At 46.4% G+C, this 18,558-nt stretch overlaps 1 protein-coding gene across 1 annotated transcript in view; it reads left to right on the top strand.

Moving 5' to 3' along the window:
- The first annotated feature begins 4,909 nt into the window (after positions 1-4,909).
- The window catches only part of LOC138293487 (cytochrome P450 4B1-like), a 229,601-nt gene continuing 215,952 nt past the window's right edge, over positions 4,910-18,558 (top strand). Inside the window, exon 1 of the mRNA XM_069232725.1 lies at positions 4,910-5,138. Within this exon, the coding sequence (XP_069088826.1) occupies positions 4,944-5,138 (195 nt within the window). The 5' untranslated portion in view covers positions 4,910-4,943. The remainder of the gene's footprint in view (positions 5,139-18,558) is intronic.

Genomic DNA, 18,558 nt, shown 5'->3' with positions numbered 1-18,558 from the left:
GACCAGAAGGATGGATCTTGGCAGGCTGTGATTCCCTCTACAAATAAGGCATTGAAAGTGACACTGATGAGAAGCGCTGGACTGCAGTGTTATAGCTGTATTTAGTGTAATAAAAAGTGTCATACTTTATCAAATGTTTATGTCAAAAATGCCTAGTTTGAAAAGGGAGACAAGCAAAAATCTATGTTGTGCCATTTCTGGTGAGATCCTCATTATGCTAGCTAGGTAATACATTTAAAACCTGAAAAATCCAACCTCTCTTTTGGCCACCAGGGGTCACAATTGCGATCTCTGACTTTCTCTTCATGACCTGTGGCACTGCCCATGTGACCTATGTGATAGAGAGATCACACTGCCTCCGATAAAAAAAAAAAACATAATACTCTTTGATGTTTGTATCCATTCAAATTCTGCCGCTGCTGCACCACGCTGTATAGTTCCAGTTCCTGCAGAGAAAGCTCACAATTTGATACTTTGTGTTAACATGTTACTCTATTTTTCAAGAACTGGGAAAGGCTCTTCAGAGTGGCCCCGCTTGTAATCAGGTTGCCTACCACGGAAGCTTGTAGTTACATGAAAAAGAGCATCTTCTCGCCTTCACAAACTTTTACATCAAGCAGAAAGGCAGAGGGGTTGAAAATGAAAAGATTATTTTTGCGATTTTTAGATCAACTTTTTTACCTGTCCCACACTTTGTCAACAAGTACATTTGTAAAAAACAAATGACAGTGTAAATTGTGTTTGGGGCATTAAATTTGGTGCTTTGAAGCATGTGTCCAGTACTAAAAACACATTGTGCAGTGTCCCCAACATGTTCACCATGAGCTTGGGCAATTGGATTATTATGGTTTTAAAACGTAGAGGTGGGCTGGGGGCATTGGAGGGGTTCTCAGGACTTTTAAATATGATTAAATATTGCTAAAATAAGGGTCAGCTCCTCCACATATGGGTGTCTGGAGGCCTGATGTGACGTGTACTTGGAAATGTAATTGTGAAATTATTTTAAATAAGCAGCATGACTTGTGTGCAAGGGCCATTGTACTGTGTACATCTTTCAGAATGGGGTTAGGGCATAAGGCAATTGATTTCATAAGCCTATTAGAGTGTACATCAATCAACATCATGTTTAGGTCAATACAACATTAATGCATTTAGTATGATTAACATGGTCCATTATACCTTTCTTACCTGACCAAAATGGCATCTATGTTATTATTAAAGCAGTGTAGCTACCATAAATATAAGGGCCCCCAGCATTTATCCCCAAGGCGAATACTTGTGTTTTTTGACAGAGCATGATGTACAACTCTTACCATGTCTGCTTTATTTATACCCATCTTTCAAATTCAGTGTTCAAATATTTCTACTGTGGACTGGATCAAGACTTTTTTGGTTGATCACAACATTAACAAAGCACATCAGACAGTAAAGAGCTTATATATCCTGCTTAGAGTGCTGCATTGTGCGTTTTGTGACCTATGTAACATGTTCCAGGGCATTTCATTGCTGTATATAAAATAAAGCATTTTATTTTGCAGATTTTTTTAAATGAGCAACCTGTCTGTCTCTTTTGCCTTTTGCCTAAGTTTGCACTATAGAAATCCCATATATATTACACAGATACATACAAACCTACATCCCAAGAACTTGGGCTTGGTCTGTAGCAATGGGTAATTATGTAACCGACTAGTGTGCATCACTCTGTTGGTCAGCTATTATGAGTGTCACACTCAACCTGAGTTGTAATAAAATGTGATGGCCATACTTCCCCATTAAAGGTAGCCTCAGCGAGTATGCCACTTGCATGGGACATTGTACAACCTTTACAATTGGGCAGAAGTGATTACATGTCACAATATCATTGATACAAAAATGTAATCTGAGATAATTATTTTGTCCTAAATATTGTTTGCAGAAAAATCATCCCATTATATGTAGATTTTATGTTAACTCCAGTTGGGTGGTATTTTTGTAAATTGTACTTAGAACACAATATTTTGTCACACAACATTTAGGCCCTCATTATGAACATGGCAGTCCGGACCGCCATGCCGGCGGTGGCGGAAATTACTGCCACTGGCATGGCTGTCCTAACCGCCATATATTGGACATGGGGAGACCGCCACAGCAGCGCTGCCCGCCAGATAATGAATCTGTCTTCCATAAACTGCCAGGGAAAGGCTGGCAGGAATGGGTGCTCCGGGGCATGGGCAGTGCAGGGGCCCACGTGCACAGCCCCGTTGCGCATGTCACTGCCCGATTTACTGACTGCTACATTGCCGATGGCTCCACGTGGAGCCATCAGCAATGTACAGGCCCTGCATTCCACTGGGCCAGCTGGTGGAAACACTGTTTCCGTCCGCCGGCCCAGCGGAATGTTGTTTATTATACCGGCAGGGTCTTCAACGTGCTGGTGGTCGTTGTTTCGACCACCAGCACCGAACTAGGCGGGATTTCCAGCCGAGTTCTTAATGAGGGCCTTAGTCTATGATATTCTGATATCATCCAAGCAGACTGCATTAAAATGCAAAGTTCAGGACACATTGTCCACGTGTCGAAGGTCACCTGATGTCATTTCCTGTTAGGGCATTGGGTCAAAGATCATGTGATGTCACTTCCAGTGATTTTATCTGTAGGTCAAAGGGCATGTGATGTCATTTCTGCTAACCCTGGAATTGGTGAATTGAAGTTCATGCACAAGTGCATGTTTTACTTCAATGCAAAGCTCATCTGCGCTTTCAAGATAGCAGTTAAGCATCTGTGAATACTCTGCGCTTTATTGACATACTAGGGGCCATATTTATACTCCGTTTGCGCCGAAATTGCGTCGTTTTTTTAGACGCAATTTCGACGCAAAACTAACGCCAACTAACGCCATATTTATACTATGGCGTTAGAGGCGAATAGCGCCAAAGTTCCCGGAATGTGCGTCATTTTTTAGCGTGAACCCCTTCCTTGCGTTAATGATATGCAAGGGAGGCGTTCCCGTCTAAAAAATGACTCCCAGGCCTTTACGTGGTATTTATACTCCCGGGCAAAAGAGACGCCCGGGAGTTGGCGTGGCAAAAAACGGCGCATTTGCGCCACTTTTTAACGCCTGCTCAGGGCAGGCGTTAAGGGGCCTGTGGGCTCAAAATGAGCCCACAGGTGCCCTCCCATGCCCCCAGGGACCCCCCCTGCCACCCTTGCCCACCCCAGGAGGACCCCCAAGGATGGAGGGACCCACCCCAGGGACATTCAGGTAAGTTCAGGTAAGTATAATTTTTTATTTTTTATATTTTTTTTTGGTGGCATAGGGGGGCCTTATTTGTGCCCCCCTACATGCCACTATGCCCAATGACCATGCCCAGGGGACAGAAGTCCCCTGGGCATGGCCATTGGGCAAGGGGGCATGACTCCTATCTTTACAATGATAGGAGTCATGTTGATGGGGGATGGGCGTCGTTAAAAAATGGCGCAAGTCGGGTTAAGACGATTTTTTCGACGTAACCTGACTTGCCCCATTTTAAGACGCCCATGCGCCATTTTCCCCCTACGCCGGCGCTGTCTGGTCTACGTGGTTTTTTCCCACGCAAACCAGGCAGCGCCGGTCTGATTGCGCCGTCTAACGCCATTCCATAAATACGGCGCCCGCATGGCGCTTCAGAATGGCGTTAGACGGCGCAAAACTTTTTGACGCTAAACTGCGTTAGCGCAGTTTAGCGTCAAAAAGTATAAATATGGGCCTAGATTACTTACAAATGTAATAAGAAATGCTTTATTATGTCCTCCAAAATGTACAGACACCAGTTATGATCATTATTTTGTACTGAATTAGGGTAATTGGGTGCATGTGGATCATGTAAAGTATGGGCAAATTATTTTTTTTCTTTTGTCTCTCCCCTTTGTGCTGCATGGTCGGCCATGGTACTCACAGTGCAACAGGCACAACAGCGTGAACTCGATCGGACGAATTGGAGTGCTGGTCTCATTGTTAACAGTACCTAATCAGTGTAATTTCTTGTGGCTTACCCCTCAAAACACTTGAAATTGGTAAATGCTTTAGGTAAAACAGAAATCCTCAAAGCAAAAAGGCTCCTCCACAGCAGGAGAGAAGATACAATATTCACTGCACTTAGGAAACTCACCCCATAATGCTTTGCAGGGCATTACTTTTACAAAACATTTTTGCTCATAACTCAGCCTGTGGGGGTCTTAGGACAATAGGATCACCACCAAAAAGTTCACAACAATGTGCTTTTTCTGTCTAGCTCATTGCTGGATACACACACTAGGTTATTAGTGAGTCCAAAATAATAACCTTTTCCACTATGCAGTGTCTTTTAGTTATTCTCATGGCTAGAACTTTTGTTTTAAAGGCCTTGTTTGTAATATGAAATAAAAATGTATATGATTTTTTTTTCTTATTATAATTATGACCATAATTCAGACCAACTAAACATATCTTTTACACTATGATTGTTTGCACACTCTTGACACTTTGGGTGAACATTCTAGTTTATTTCTGCGCTGGGGCTGTCTTGTGTTTTTTTTTTGGGGGGGGGGGGGTGTTGTGTTAGCCAGCTAGCAACTCTGATGGTGGAGTGGTGAAAGTGGTTTTCTACTGGAATATTTAAATTAGGATGCTAAATGAGAACATTTTCATTTTTTGCTGCAAATAGAGGAATAAGGCAAATGGAAGTGCTGCTGACGCCTCTGCCCAATACACAGACAAAGAGAATGAGTACGAGGGACGGTAACATTTTTCACGTCCAGGGCGCACTCTGAGCAAATTTCGACTCTGATGCAACACCTTTGGACTTTGTTTTAACCCAGTGAATGTAATATTAGAAGTGTCCAGTGGATGGCGTCATCTACTTACATCAGATATTTGTGAATAAATATCAAACTAACAATTGGGCAGCTCTAACCGAAAGTAATCATAACAAGGTCGTCGAAGCGTGATGGTGGAGCCCTCTTTTCTGGAGAGCCTATGGGCGCTGGACGTGTACCGGCTCGTGCACCTCGCTGCAGTTTTCTGCCTGGCCTTCTTGCTTCTCAAGGCCATCCAGCTGCATCACAGAAGAAAAGAGCTGCTCCGAGCCCTGCAGAGCTTCCCTGGCCCTCCCTGCCACTGGCTGTATGGACAAGTGCATGAGGTAATTAGGGGCGTTGGAGCCAGGGCGCAGGGAGCCGGACCCAAGGCGCGGGGGGTGGGACATTTTACAGCAATATGAAGTAAAATAGTATAGCGCTGCCTGTCCGACTGAACGGAGGGTAGGAACCAGCGCTAAACCTCTAAGCCCCATAATAATGGTGGATTGAGGGACTTTAACTGGGATAAGGGAAAAAAGGTGGGAGGTCCCTGAAGGGGGCGTGGCTTCATAAGAGTAATTGGAACTCGTGTCCCAGAGGGTGGTTATGTCGTTACAGGCATAGTTCAAACAGGTAAACGAAAGTCCCCTGATTTTTATAGCGTGCTTTCTGATCGGTATTCTGGTGCCTTTCTGAGCTTTTTTGTTGTTACATGTAAACATTTGACACGGACATGCGCCTAAATCAACGCAGAACTATTGTCTCTGCCAATGCTTGTTACCCTCTCATGGGGTTCTCCTCGTCCCTGTCCCAGTCCTAAAGAAGATTGGGACGAGGAGGGCCCCTAAGAGGGATAACGGAAACATTAGCTGTATAAGGTAAATGGACAATAACTCGTTTTTTTGTATCGAAAATGTTTACATTTTGAAACTTGCCTGCGGATTGGGTAGTAGTCCGGAGTCTCAATCACTCGTGGCCTTCCGTTTTCAGCACTTTCATCTGCAGTCTGCCTATGTTAGACACTTATGCCTTTTGTCGTCGCATAGCTCTCTGAAGCCCTCCATCTGTTCACGCTCTCCTGCATGCACCTCTTTGAATCTCCTTAACCTTACCATCCACCCGCACACACACCCAGCCCCGTGTACGCACCTTTTCTTTATCTTTCATCCCGTTAATATTTTGATAACTTTGTACCTCCTTCACGTACCTTTACATCGAATTGTAATTGGATTTGGCATGTGACCATTGTGCTATGCGCTCTGCAGAGAGGCCAGGGATTGAATGAACATGTTTTCTGAATACGTTTAAGACTCACGCTCAGCCTCTGTGGAAACTTGCACTGTCTTCAGCCTGAGCTCCAGAACTTTCAATTGAGCACCTTCATAAACACCCATCAACAACCTAACTCACCCTGACACCTGGAGGCAACTCAGTTCACAGCACGTGTTGTGCAAAAGTAATATGCTACATGCAAAAAATACTCCAGAAACACATCTTGGGGGAAAAAACACTCTTAGAGAATGCAAGATTAAGTAAAACAAGGAACATGTAAAAAGAGACTACATTGTGTATGTTGATTAGTCTAATTGTTTTTATAGTCATTGTTTGAAAACTATCAGTGTTTTGCCTGTCAAGTTAAGGACATGTCTATAAAACCCAGTAGGGACTCGTTTCAATGTCAGTTTTTAATTACTGTCAGATCTTAGACCCAGAGGCATCCAGCCCCCTCAAAGCCATGATGGGTTGCCCTATGAATGCAAATAGTATAGGGTAATATAACCTAAATGTCAGAACCCCTTTAAGAGGGCCACAGAGCATGCAGGGGCTATTGTTTCCAATTGTGGTGGTTGAGGTCTTTTACTCCTGATGTCTACTATGGTTCCTGAGCAACTGGACCAAGTATCCCTTCTGCACTTGACTCCCAGTGGTAGCTGTGGACAAGCGGTCAAAGGCTCCTTCTAAATGTAGATAAAGGTGAGTGAACACGACTCATTACTCAAAGTGCACACATTACTAACAATAAATCAATGTCCAGTGAAATACTTAGTTATTTTTCTAAGAAAAAGAAATATTTTATCTCTAACTCTACACATTAAAAGAATTAGCGACATTCATGAGCAACAACCCAATCCCCTTGAGGTAGGGGCTCTCTAGTAGTTGTCAGGCAAATCCCTGTCCTACCCTCTTCCCTATAATGTGGTCGGGATTACTCCCCGTTCAGTGGTGACAGCATCAGAGGAATGCTCATTAATAGGCCATACTCAAAACCTCCCATTTGACTCTTTAGGAATGAGTCAAAAGTGTCTGTGGTGCCGCTGCATCATCAGCAGCGAGTTCCCCGGCGCCCGACGGGCCCAGTTTTTGTTTTAACCGCTCCAGCACTATGGAAATGTTCAGCAGTGCAGTGAATGGCCTTTCAGCAGATGCTCGCAAGTCTCGATCCTGTTTGGCCAAGTCAGACTGCTCGCGGTACATGCGGCAATGCAGCAGCACCTGGCAGGCACAGACTCTCTCTCTCGCAGCACTGCCATCATGTCCTAGCAATTGGAGCTGCTCCGTGAAGCCAAGGTGAGTCACTTTTCCCCTAATGGGGTGGGAGGAGAGGGGGGATTGTTTACTCCTCCAGCTCCTGACTAGAGCCCAGCGAGAGTGTGAGGTCTCGAGCAGCATCTTTCACGTTCCTTGTAGTAATCAGTCAGAGGCAGGTCTTCGTGTGCAGGCTTTACCCGTTGGTCACAGCTGCAATCTTGTTTCCAGGTGATGACCCGAACGTCTGCCAGTGTTGGTACCCGCAGCCTCTTCTGGCATACAGGGTTGCTGTGGTACTCTCCAGTCGAGATGCAGAGTCCTCTGGTGCACTCAACCTCATCACGGCAGCCCCTCCTGGCATACAAGATTGCTGATTAAGGCAAATACAAGTCTCAATACTCTGGCAACAACAAGTTCAAGGGTGACTGCTTCTGGCATATAGGGTCACCGCAATGAGGCAGTGTGGGCCTAGTGCTTCCTGGTGCACTCCCTTAGAAAGAGACCTCTTTTTGCATGGTTAACCCCCTACTTTTTGCCTGGAAAATGATGTGGCTTTGAACTGTAAGTGCCATGTGCCCCTGCTAAAGAGGTTCCTGGGGCCAGATTGCTTTACCCAAAACAGTACCATGTTTGGCCCTTCAGCCATCCTTATAAGTCCCTAATAAATGGTACCCCTGGTACCTAGAGCATGGGTACTGGAGAGGGTCCCCCAGAGCTGCCGCACCAATTGTGCCACTCTGGGATACCCCACACAAGCCTCATGCAGACTTCCACTGCAGGTGCATGGCAAGTTGTAACCCTAACTTTAGTGCCCTGTTCCCGAACACTGCATACAATATTGACAAGTCACCCCTCTGGCAGGCCTCACAGCCCTAAAGCAGGGTGCACTATATTACATGTGAAGTCATATGTGCCGGAGCACATATGCCCTTACTGTGTCTTTGTCGATTCTTAGACATAGTAAGTGTGCAGAGCAGCCATAGTCAATGCATGTGCTGGACACTGGTCATTGCGAGTTACCCAGCTACATGATGGGTACTCTGAATCCTGGATGGTTTGGGATAAAAAAAACTCAGAGTAATAAATCCTCACTGGTACTAGTATTGGATTTATTATAAAATGTACCCAGGGGCAACCTTAGAGGTGCCCCCTGCAAAACCTACATCGCCCTGGCATGGTTTCTGGCTGGTCCCAACCAGTCTGCCATCACCAGACATGATTCTGGATCCCTGTGACCGGAAGATAAACCTTTCCTGCATGGAGGTGTCACACCTGCTCCCCCAGCAATATGCCCTGTTCTGGTGAGAAGCTTCAAAGGCTATGCCGCCTTTGTAGCACCACTCTAGCCATTTGCTGTTAGGAGCAAATTGCCACCCCGTCCCATACCCCGTCTGCACCACCTCTCAGGTGTGGCAGGCGACGTGACCACTCCATTTCATTTTCATCCATCTTGGATTGCAAGAAAATAGCCAACCAGGGCTAAGGGTGTGACCTCTTCCCACAGGAAGTGGTCGCATAGTGGGTGTAGCCACCCTAAAGCAAGTGGGCCCTTGGCCACTACCAGGGTCTCCCCCTAACGCTCATGAAATACAGTATTTAGTGGGCATCCCTAGACCTGCAGATTAGATTAGATGGACACAAGAAGACCAGTGACAAAGAAGACCCGATGCACGAGAACAGAAGTCCTCCTGCAAGAAGAAAATGGTGCCAAACCTGCCTTCTGTGCCTGGGACTAGACAATCACAGCTGAAGCCTCGACTGAACAATGGACGGCCTCTAAGAACCCCAGAGGAACTCCCAACTTCTGAACATTGCAAAGAACCTCCCTTTGAGTGAAAGCATTGCTCCCTGAACCCCACAGGCAAGAAACCAGTGAAGTCTAGTTCACCGACTGGCTGCCGACCAATGAAGAGGACACATCAGCCTGACCAAATTCCATCCAACGGACCCTTAGGACAAACCCTGCCAGTGTGCCTAGTTTAATGGCACTGCGCCATCCAATGGCTGAGGCATGCCATAGCCCAGGGTACTGGACCCTCAACGTTGGACACTCAGAACAATCCACTCCAGAATCTCCGAGGACCAGAAGCAAGCACCATTAGAGGGACTTCGGGACACCCAAGAACCACCCCGCAGAGTGGCCCTGCTGACCTGCAATCCACCCTGTACCTGGCTTCAAAGACTCCTTGACTCACAACCCTTTGCTGACCTATCTGCTCTGCACCCAGCCTCTCTGCATCGAAAAACCAGCTGTGCTCTAGCTGTCCCCAACCCCTTGAGACCTCTACAATCCAAGGGAACCCATTCTACTTAAATAGAAGTCGATCTGTGTAGTGCTTTTCAAAGTGGTCCCCTTCTCCGTGGCTTACAAGCTCCAAGACTTTCAGCCGCGAAACCGGGAACCACCTAAACTTCGGCTGTCCCCCAGGACATTTTGATGACCTCAACGTAGAAATAAAGTTGACTCTTGTGAGAGCACTGCCTAATTTTTATATGCAATTTTAAAGTTTGCTCCCATTGATTCCTGTGGTGCATGATTACTCACAGAAAGAACTTATTTTAAACTTTGAAAAATCGTAACAAAAAAAGTACTTACCTGTTAGACCTGACAGCCTTAGGGTGGTCACCCCTAACTTTTTGCCTGCCTCCCTCCACTTTTTAGATACAGTTTTTACTAGTTTTAAGACTCCGTGCACTTTACCACTGCTAACCAGTGCTAAAGTGCATATGCTCTCTCCCTTTAAACATGGTAACATTGGATCATACCCAATTTGACTATTTAATTTACTTATAAATCCCTAGTAAAGTGCACTATATGTGCCCAGGGCCTGTAGATTAAATGCTACTAGTGGGCATGCAGCACCGATTGTGCCACCCACTTCAGTAGCCCCTTAACCTTGTCTCATTGCAAGGCCTGTGTGTGCAGTTTCGTTGCCAATTCGACTTGGCATTTAAAAGTACTTGCCAAGCCTACAACTCCCCTTTTTCTACATATAAGACACCCCTAAGGTATGCCCTAGGTAACCCATAGGGCAGAGTGCTGTGTTGGCAAATGGCAGCGTATGTACCTATGTAGTTTACATGTCCTGGTAGTGTAAAACTCCTAAATTTGTTTTTACACTGCTGTGAGGCCTGCTCTCTTCATAGGCTAATATTGGGGCTGCCCTCATACATTGTTTGAGTGGTAGCTGCTGATCTGAATGGAGTAGGAAGGTCATATTTAGTATGGCCAGAATGGTGATATAAAATCCTGCTGACTGGTGAAGTTGGATTTAATATTACTATTTTAGAAATGCCACTTTTAGAAAGTGAGCATTTCTCTGCACTTAAATCTTTCTGTGCCTTACAATCCACATCTGGCTGGGTTTAGTGGACAGCTCCTTGTGCATTTACTCAGACACACCCGAAATACAGGATACTCAGCCTCACTTGCATACATCTGCATTTTGAATGGGTCTTCCTGGGCTGGGAGGATGGAGGGCCTGTTCCCACACAAAGGACTGCCTCACCCCATACTGGGACCCTGGCAGCAGGATTGAACTGAAAGGGGACCTGGTGCACTTCTAAGCCACTCTTTGAAGTCTCCCCCACTTCAAAGGCACATTTGGGTAGGTAAACAGGGCCTCTGCCCCTAATAACTCAGACACTTCCTGGAGAAGAAACCTGTAACCAGAACCTGCATCCTGCCAAGAAGAACTGCCTGGCTGCCCAAAAGACTCACCTGACTGCTTTCTGTGAAGGACTGCTGCCTTGCTGTTGCCCTGCTGCCTTGCTGCTTTCTGGCTGAGGTGAATAAGTGCTCTCCAAGGGCTTGGATAGAGCTTGCCTCCTATTCCCTGTCTCAGGACCAAAAATACTTCATCTCTTCAAGAAGGACTCCTTGTGCGGAAAAATTCGACGCACAGCCTGCCAGAAACGACGCAGCCCGACTTTGCAACGAGAAGATCGACGCAGCACCAACGTAGCGACTGGAAATTCGACACACGGCCCACTGGATCGACACATAGCTGAGCCGGAACGACGCAGCCCGACTTCCATAGAGGAATCAACGCAGCGCCTGTCATGCAGTAGAAAATTCGACGCAACGCCCATCGGATCAGCACAGCTCCTGTGACTTCGTCCTGCCAACGCAGGAAATCCACGCACCGTCCTCGGGGCGCCTTAAACACCCCCCAACCCGAAGAGGATCCATGACCGAATGCCGGAAATCGACCCACAGCCGTCCCTGCGTGGAAACTAATCGACATACACCCCTTTGTTTCCATGCTTCTCCTCCTCTGCAGTTCTTAGCGGAGATTTTTCACGCGAACCAGGTACTTTGTGCTTGAAAGAGACTTTGTTTGCTTTTAAAAGACTTAAGACATATCACCTTTCAGTGATATCTCTACATTTACTTATTGCATCTTTGATCGTTTTGACCTGCATTTCTCCAGATAAAATATTATATATTTTTCTAAACACTGTGTGGTGTATATTTGTGGTGCTATATTGTGGTATTGTATGATTTATTGCACAAATACTTTACACATTGCCTTCTAAGTTAAGCCGGACTGCTCAGTGCCAAGCTACCCGAGGATGGGCAAAGGATAATTTGGATTGTGTGTGACTTACCCTGACTATAGTGAGGGTCCTTGCTTGGACAGGGGGTAACCTGACTGCCAACCAAAGACCCCATTTCTAACATTACCCAATTTTCATGATCTTAAAAAACATTTACAAATCTGAAGTATTTTTGTAAATTAGTCTAGAATTATTCCTCGAGTGTGTGTCCACATTTATTGATACTATGAATACAACAAATGCTTAGCATTTCTCCAAGATAAGCCCAACTGCTTGCCCACACTACCACAAAAACAGAGCATTAGGTAGTCTACTTTTTACCTCTGGAAATCAAGGTGGGGATGCTTGGATTCTCTACACAGTGCACATCATTTTTGCACACTATATAGAGATCCAGCCTCCTACACTCACTACACAGCTCAGGTCAAGGCGGCCCTCTCCTGGCATATAAGGATTTCTGGATCGTTCCTACACACAGACATTAATGCAAACGGTGCACAGGCATCCCCTCACACCTCGCTCACGGAGTCCTTTCTGTAATGCTGCCTACAGGACCTCACTCTCTTCAATGCTCTCTTCTTCCTTGCAGGTTACACTGGTCTTGGCAAACAGGCTGGTGCTCCATTCTGCAGGTCAGCTGATGATGGTTACCATGTGTGATGTCTCCTCACCTAGCAGGAAGATTAGCAGGCCTTTGCTGCAGTTCAGGTCACATGCAGAGGTCTTGCAGAGATTCCCTTTCTTACATAGCCCATCTGCCTGCTTAGCAGATGAGAAATTCTCAGGTTTTAACCTCCCCTTCTTTAGTCCATTTCCAGACACCAAATGTGATTTAGGGTCTTAGTGTTCTGAGATTTATGTTGAGGTTTTACTTCTTTTGAAGTTTACATTTTTCCTTTTCTTCTTCCCGCTTGAAAGGCTGTCTGTCACAGCAGGAAGGGCTCTGAATTCCTTAGACCCACAACACAGTTCATGGGAGTGACTACCGTTCACACCTGGATGTCACCCACAGTGATATGTGCATCAAAAGGTTAATCTTGGCTCCCAGCTCTACTCTTTATGAACCCCTTATTGACCCCATCCCCTTCTTGAGATGAGTCCAGGCTCCTTCCTTGGGATCTATCACTGAATCAAAGAGCAACGCTTTGAAGTGTTAAGGGGGAGTCTCTTCCTCCCCTCCTCCAATGTGTGTCCCACCCAGCTGACATGAATGAAGCAATACACAAATCTGTTCGGGGGGATTCCTCTACTCCTCATGTCTTCTCTAGGAAGGCATGGGCTTCCCAAAATAGAACCCAGAGTCCTCCATTTAATGTACAATTGCAGGTACCTCCATGCATTGTGCCATTACATACACACATACATTCAGCACACACATTCTGACCGCATGCACTGTTTAGCCCTGTTTCCTTTCAGCATTGTACCAGGGTGTGCTATTTACAAAAACACGTGCTGCCAGCACATACATTCACTATGTGAGCTGCATGTCACCCTTCATGTATTGCACTTCACACAAGCATCCGCACGCCCACTTTCATTGTGCATGCACTGTACAGCACTAAATCTCTCATGTAATGTATTCCCTGCAGACATACATACACTCAGTACATGCACTAATCACACATGCTGCACAGTAATGCACTATCCCTGTGTTCTATCTTTCCCTGGCACACATACATCCTGTGCAGTGTCACTACTCCTGTGGGTTGCAGTTGTTCACATCTGCCTGGTTTAGGGCAAGGATGAGTTAAGCACACAGTAGCAGAACTTTTAAAAAGGTGAGTGAGCCTGTAGGCCTCACTCCAGTTACAGTGTAAAAATCATCTATCAGCTGTTCACTACTACTGATCACTACAGGTATGCTGTCAGCACTACGCTTATGTTGCTTAACTCTTGGTGAAGATGGTAGACTTCCACTACTATGAGTGTTGCACTTGAGGCGTCCTTCCCGGTCCAACAAGACCTCAATCTGTGAGACAGGCCTATCTCAGGTGCATACACATGATTTGTATTTACCTATGATAAAGAATCATCAGCATTAGTTATTCAGACAGCAGTAAAGTTGGGCACTCAGGGCAGGGGCATAAGCCTTTAACCATGCAAAGTACTTTTCTGTCCCAACAATAACATATAGTGGATATTCACGGTGACAGGAGGTGACTTTGGAACAGTGTTTAATTTATGAAAATGTTGGTGCGAGGGCATAAGATATTTCTAAGGGTGGACGGTGGGGTGCGCTGGCAGAGCCAATGGTGTTTTTGGCACTCCACGCTACACTTGGAGCTCGGAGTTTGCTCAAAAACTCCACTAGCCCCGGAGCGGACCTCACCGCACTAGTTGTTATGGGCCACATAGTGCAAGCGCAGATTGTCTGCACTTCCACTGTGTGGCCCATAACAACTCTGCAGCCCACTTATGGGCCACACAGCGCAAGCGCAGACAATATGCACTTGCGCTGTGTGGCCCATAATTGGGCTGCAGTGCACACTAGGTGCGAAGATGATGTCAGTGGCAGCCGGGCGTGGCCACAGCAGAGCTGCTGTGGAGGGCTGGCTGCACTGGCGCCAGCTCCGGTTCCAGGCCTGCATTCCGTTCACTGTCCTCTGCAACGCGGGGGCAGAGGAAAGCAGAAAGCCAGGCTGCTGTCATCGGGGACCCAGGTAAGTCCTCTTTTTGCTTTCTCCTCTTTGTGCACACGGGAGCCGGCATTGGGCATGGGCAGTATTTGCATATGAGGTGGGGGTCTGTGCTTGTAGAAAAGGAAACGTGCAGTCAGTAAGCAATTGCAAATCTGGTGCAAGACGTGTGTGCTTTGACCTCCGTAGCAAGTTTGTGAAGGAGGGCAGTTGGTGAAAGGAAGTGTGCAGGAACTGCACAGGAGACTTGCGCCCGATCTCGGAAGTGCCAAGCAGGATCGGGCTCTCTGACCCAGCTTAGCGCTTCCAAGATCGGGTGCATAACTAATAATCAGCCCAGGGTGGGGCGGCACTCACTGACACGTGGAACTCTGTGGAATTCTACAGAGTTTTTAACCAACTCTGCGGAATTCCACAGAACTCTGTCATGGCTTAGGCATGTTGCAGGAGTCCACTGAAGCTAGCACTGCCTACAGCTCCTGCCACTGCTGCTGAAACCAGTGTGTTAGCATTCTGACCTCCATACTCTTACAAGTATGATATTTTGCATTATTCTAGGTAAGATCTATTAGTATGGATAGCCTGTATGTGCTGGTTCTATCATATTTTAAAAAGAATATTGATATGTGTACTGTACTTTGCTAAAAAAAAAAAATAGGGTAGTTAGCACCACCATGTGGTAGATTTATTAAAAAGTGCAGGTGTTTAGCTATAGGTGCAAAGCACCAGCAGACACTACGCAAATTAAGCATTGTCTTGGAATTAACAGAAGCAGGAGCAATTGTATGAAATAGGTGGGAATTATGCTATAGAACAAGAGTTTGTGAGTACTTGTGTGTACATGTGTGTTGCTTTAACTATAGCTTTTAATCACTCATCCACTATTGCAATTGCTTAAAAAGGTTTCTCTGTAAATACTGGCATATTATCCAGTAGAATTATATGGCATGGTTGAGGATGCATTACAAAAAGGTACAATAAACGGCAAAGAAAGGCATATTAAGAGGCATGATATGTGACTGAAAGCAAATTATTCTACGTATTCTGTCATATTATTATTATTATCTAGCTTTTTGACATTTCTTTTGAATACACATTGATACAGAATGGATGTTACTGAGGTAAAATTCATAGGCTGAATAATAAAGAAAGCTGTATATGTTCAGCAGATTCTCTTCAAAATACAATTTTTTTTACCAACTGTGAACAATATTGTCCTTTGTCAACATTGGAACAGTATTTTAATATGTGAAGCATTTTGAAGGTTGCAACGTCTTTGGGGTTCTTTTAAATTATGAGTAAACTGTTAAAATCACTGCTGCATTGAGAAGTTTTTCATTAATGTAAACATGAATGTTCATGACAGAGAAGTCAAGTAAGGTATATAAGATTGTTTCCTGGTGCAGAGAAAACCCTACCTCCCCTTCATCAATGGGATATTTTTACAGACTCTAGGTCAAGTTGTTACCTTTTTACAACATTGTATGGCAGAATTTTTATATCAGAAGTTTAATCTGACATATATATTGTGGTTTAAAAATCTTTTACAAAAAATTGCTCCATTGGCTGTAGATTTGCTATTGCTAACACTGAGGTGATACTTTTGTAAATGATTTGAAGAACACTATGTTTTTGGACATTAAGGCCCTCATTTCAACCTCAGCGGTCTTTTCATAAGACCGCCGAGGTTCCGCCGGGCCGAAGACCGCCAGTGTTGGCAGTTTTCTGCCAACCATATTATGACTGCTGGCGACCCTCTGCCCTTTTTTGGACGGAGAGCCGCTAGCAGTCATACTGGCGGTCGGTGGTGTAGTGGAGGCTGCTCCACCGTCACCGCCACGTCATCAGAACACCGCCCAACGAATTACGTTCCAGTATTCGGCGTGGCGGTGTTCTGGTGACGGGGTGCTGGTGGTGGAGCAGCCCCCATGGATCCCATTCCCTCCCGGACGACCACCGAAGCAGGTAAGGTGATTGTCCGACAGGGGAGAGGGCTGGGGGGTGTTGTGTGGTGTGTGCATGCATGGGAGTGTGAGTGTTTAGAGGGGGTGTGTGAGTGCGTGTATCTATGCAGGAGGTGTGATGTGTGTAGGGGAAATGTTTTGTGTATGTATTTGTGCATGTGTGCATGTAAGTGCGCGTGTATGTGTGTGAGTGGTGTGAGTGTGCGTGGGTGGTATGTTTGGGGGGGTCTATGGGGTTTGGGGGTGGGGAGAGGGTCCTACCACCTTTGGTGGGTGGTAGGGGGGTTGTGGGTGTTGGGGGTGGATTTAGGGGAGGGGGGATGGGGGAGACCCCAATCAGTGCCAGGGAATGAATTCCCTGGCACTGATAGTGCCTACCGCCATGGATTGCGTGGCGGTTCAAAACTCCATGAAATCCATGGCGGTATGCAGGGTCATGATCCCACAGGTGGACTAGTGATGGCTGCCGGGCTGGAGACCGTTGTCTCCAGCCTGGCGGTCGTTACCGCCGTGGCGGACAGTGTGGTACATTGGTGGTTTGGCATGTGCCAAACCGCCAATGTCATAATGGGGCGGTAATTACCGCCGGCCTGTTGGCGGTCTTCTGCCAACCATATTATGACTGCTGGCGACCCTCTGCCCTTTTTTGGATGGAGGGCCGCCAGCAGCCATACTGCTGGTCGGCGGTGTAGTGGAGGCTGCTCCACCGTCACCGCCACGTCATCAGAACACCGCCCACTGAATTACGTTCCAGTATTCAGCGTGGCGGTGTTCTGGTGAGGGGGTGCTGGCGGCGGAGCAGCCCCCATGGATCCCGTTCCCTCCTGGACGACCACCGAAGCAGGTAAGGTGATCGTCCGACAGGGGGTGGGGTGGGGGATGTTGTGTGGTGTGTGCGTGCATGGGGGTGTGAGTGTTTAGAGGGGGTGTGTGAGTGCGTGTATGTATGCAGGAGATGTGATGTGTGTAGGGGAAATGTTCCATGTATGTATGTGTGCATGTGTGCATGTATGTGCACGTGTATGAGTGTGAGTGGTGTGAGCGTGCATGAGGGGGTATGTTTGGGGGGTCTATGGAGGGCGGGGCGAGGGTGGGGAGGGGATTCTACCACCTTTGTGGGGGGGGTAGGGGGGTCGTGGGTGTTGGGGGTGGACTCAGGGGAGGGGAAGGGGGAGACCCCAATCAGTGCCAGGGAATGAATTCCCTGGCACAATGAATTCCCTGGCACTGATAGTGCCTACCGCCATGGATTTTGTGGTGGTTCAAAACTCCACTAAATCCATGGCGGTATGCGGGGTCATGATCCCGCAGGCGGACTAGTGACAGCCGCCGGGCTGTAGACCGTTGTCTCCAGCCTGGCGGTCGTTACCGCTCTGGTGGACGGTGTGGTACGTTGGTGGTTTGGCATGTGCCAAACGGCCAATGTCATAATGGGGCGGTAATTACCGCCGGCCTGTTTGCGGTCCTACTGCCATCATTGCACCGTCCGCCAGGGTCGTAATGAGGGCCAAAATTTTTCCAGGCAATATTTAGGCCACAATATTCTGCTACCACATCCACTCTAAATGCCTAAATGCAGCAATCAGCAGCTAAAAGGTGACTAGATAATTCTTGCAAAGAGTTGGATACAGCACTTCAACTCATGTTCAGCTAGAAACAGTATTTATATATTGAAAATCAGGGTATTGTGAAGCCAGTGGTGGACTATTTGTGTAGAACATGGACAAAGATGAGGCAACTGAATTGTGCTTTTAATGGCTATTTGTATTATGCATGGGTACAAGCTAGTGGTACAAGCAAGTGCACAAGTATAGTATGTTGTTGTTATAAGGAAGTATGCACATAAAGTGGTCCAGGTGTTTGTTTTAATGGAAGGGGATCTTGGGCCAGTTGACTGCCACATCCAGTTAGTCTTAGTGTCACTGCTCCTTACTGTGGTTACTGAAGTTGAAATATATTAAACAAATGCTTAGATGCCTCCATCAATTATGGAAATAGGTGGGTATTAGTACTAACCAAGTATATTGCATAATAACACAATTGTATTGAGACCACTTTTATTATTCACACCATAG

Source organism: Pleurodeles waltl, chromosome 4_2, assembly GCF_031143425.1.
Source record: "Pleurodeles waltl isolate 20211129_DDA chromosome 4_2, aPleWal1.hap1.20221129, whole genome shotgun sequence".
Classification (NCBI taxonomy): Eukaryota; Metazoa; Chordata; class Amphibia; order Caudata; family Salamandridae; genus Pleurodeles; species Pleurodeles waltl.
Note: the sequence above shows the minus strand (reverse complement) of the source record. Positions and strands in the feature narration are given on the sequence as shown.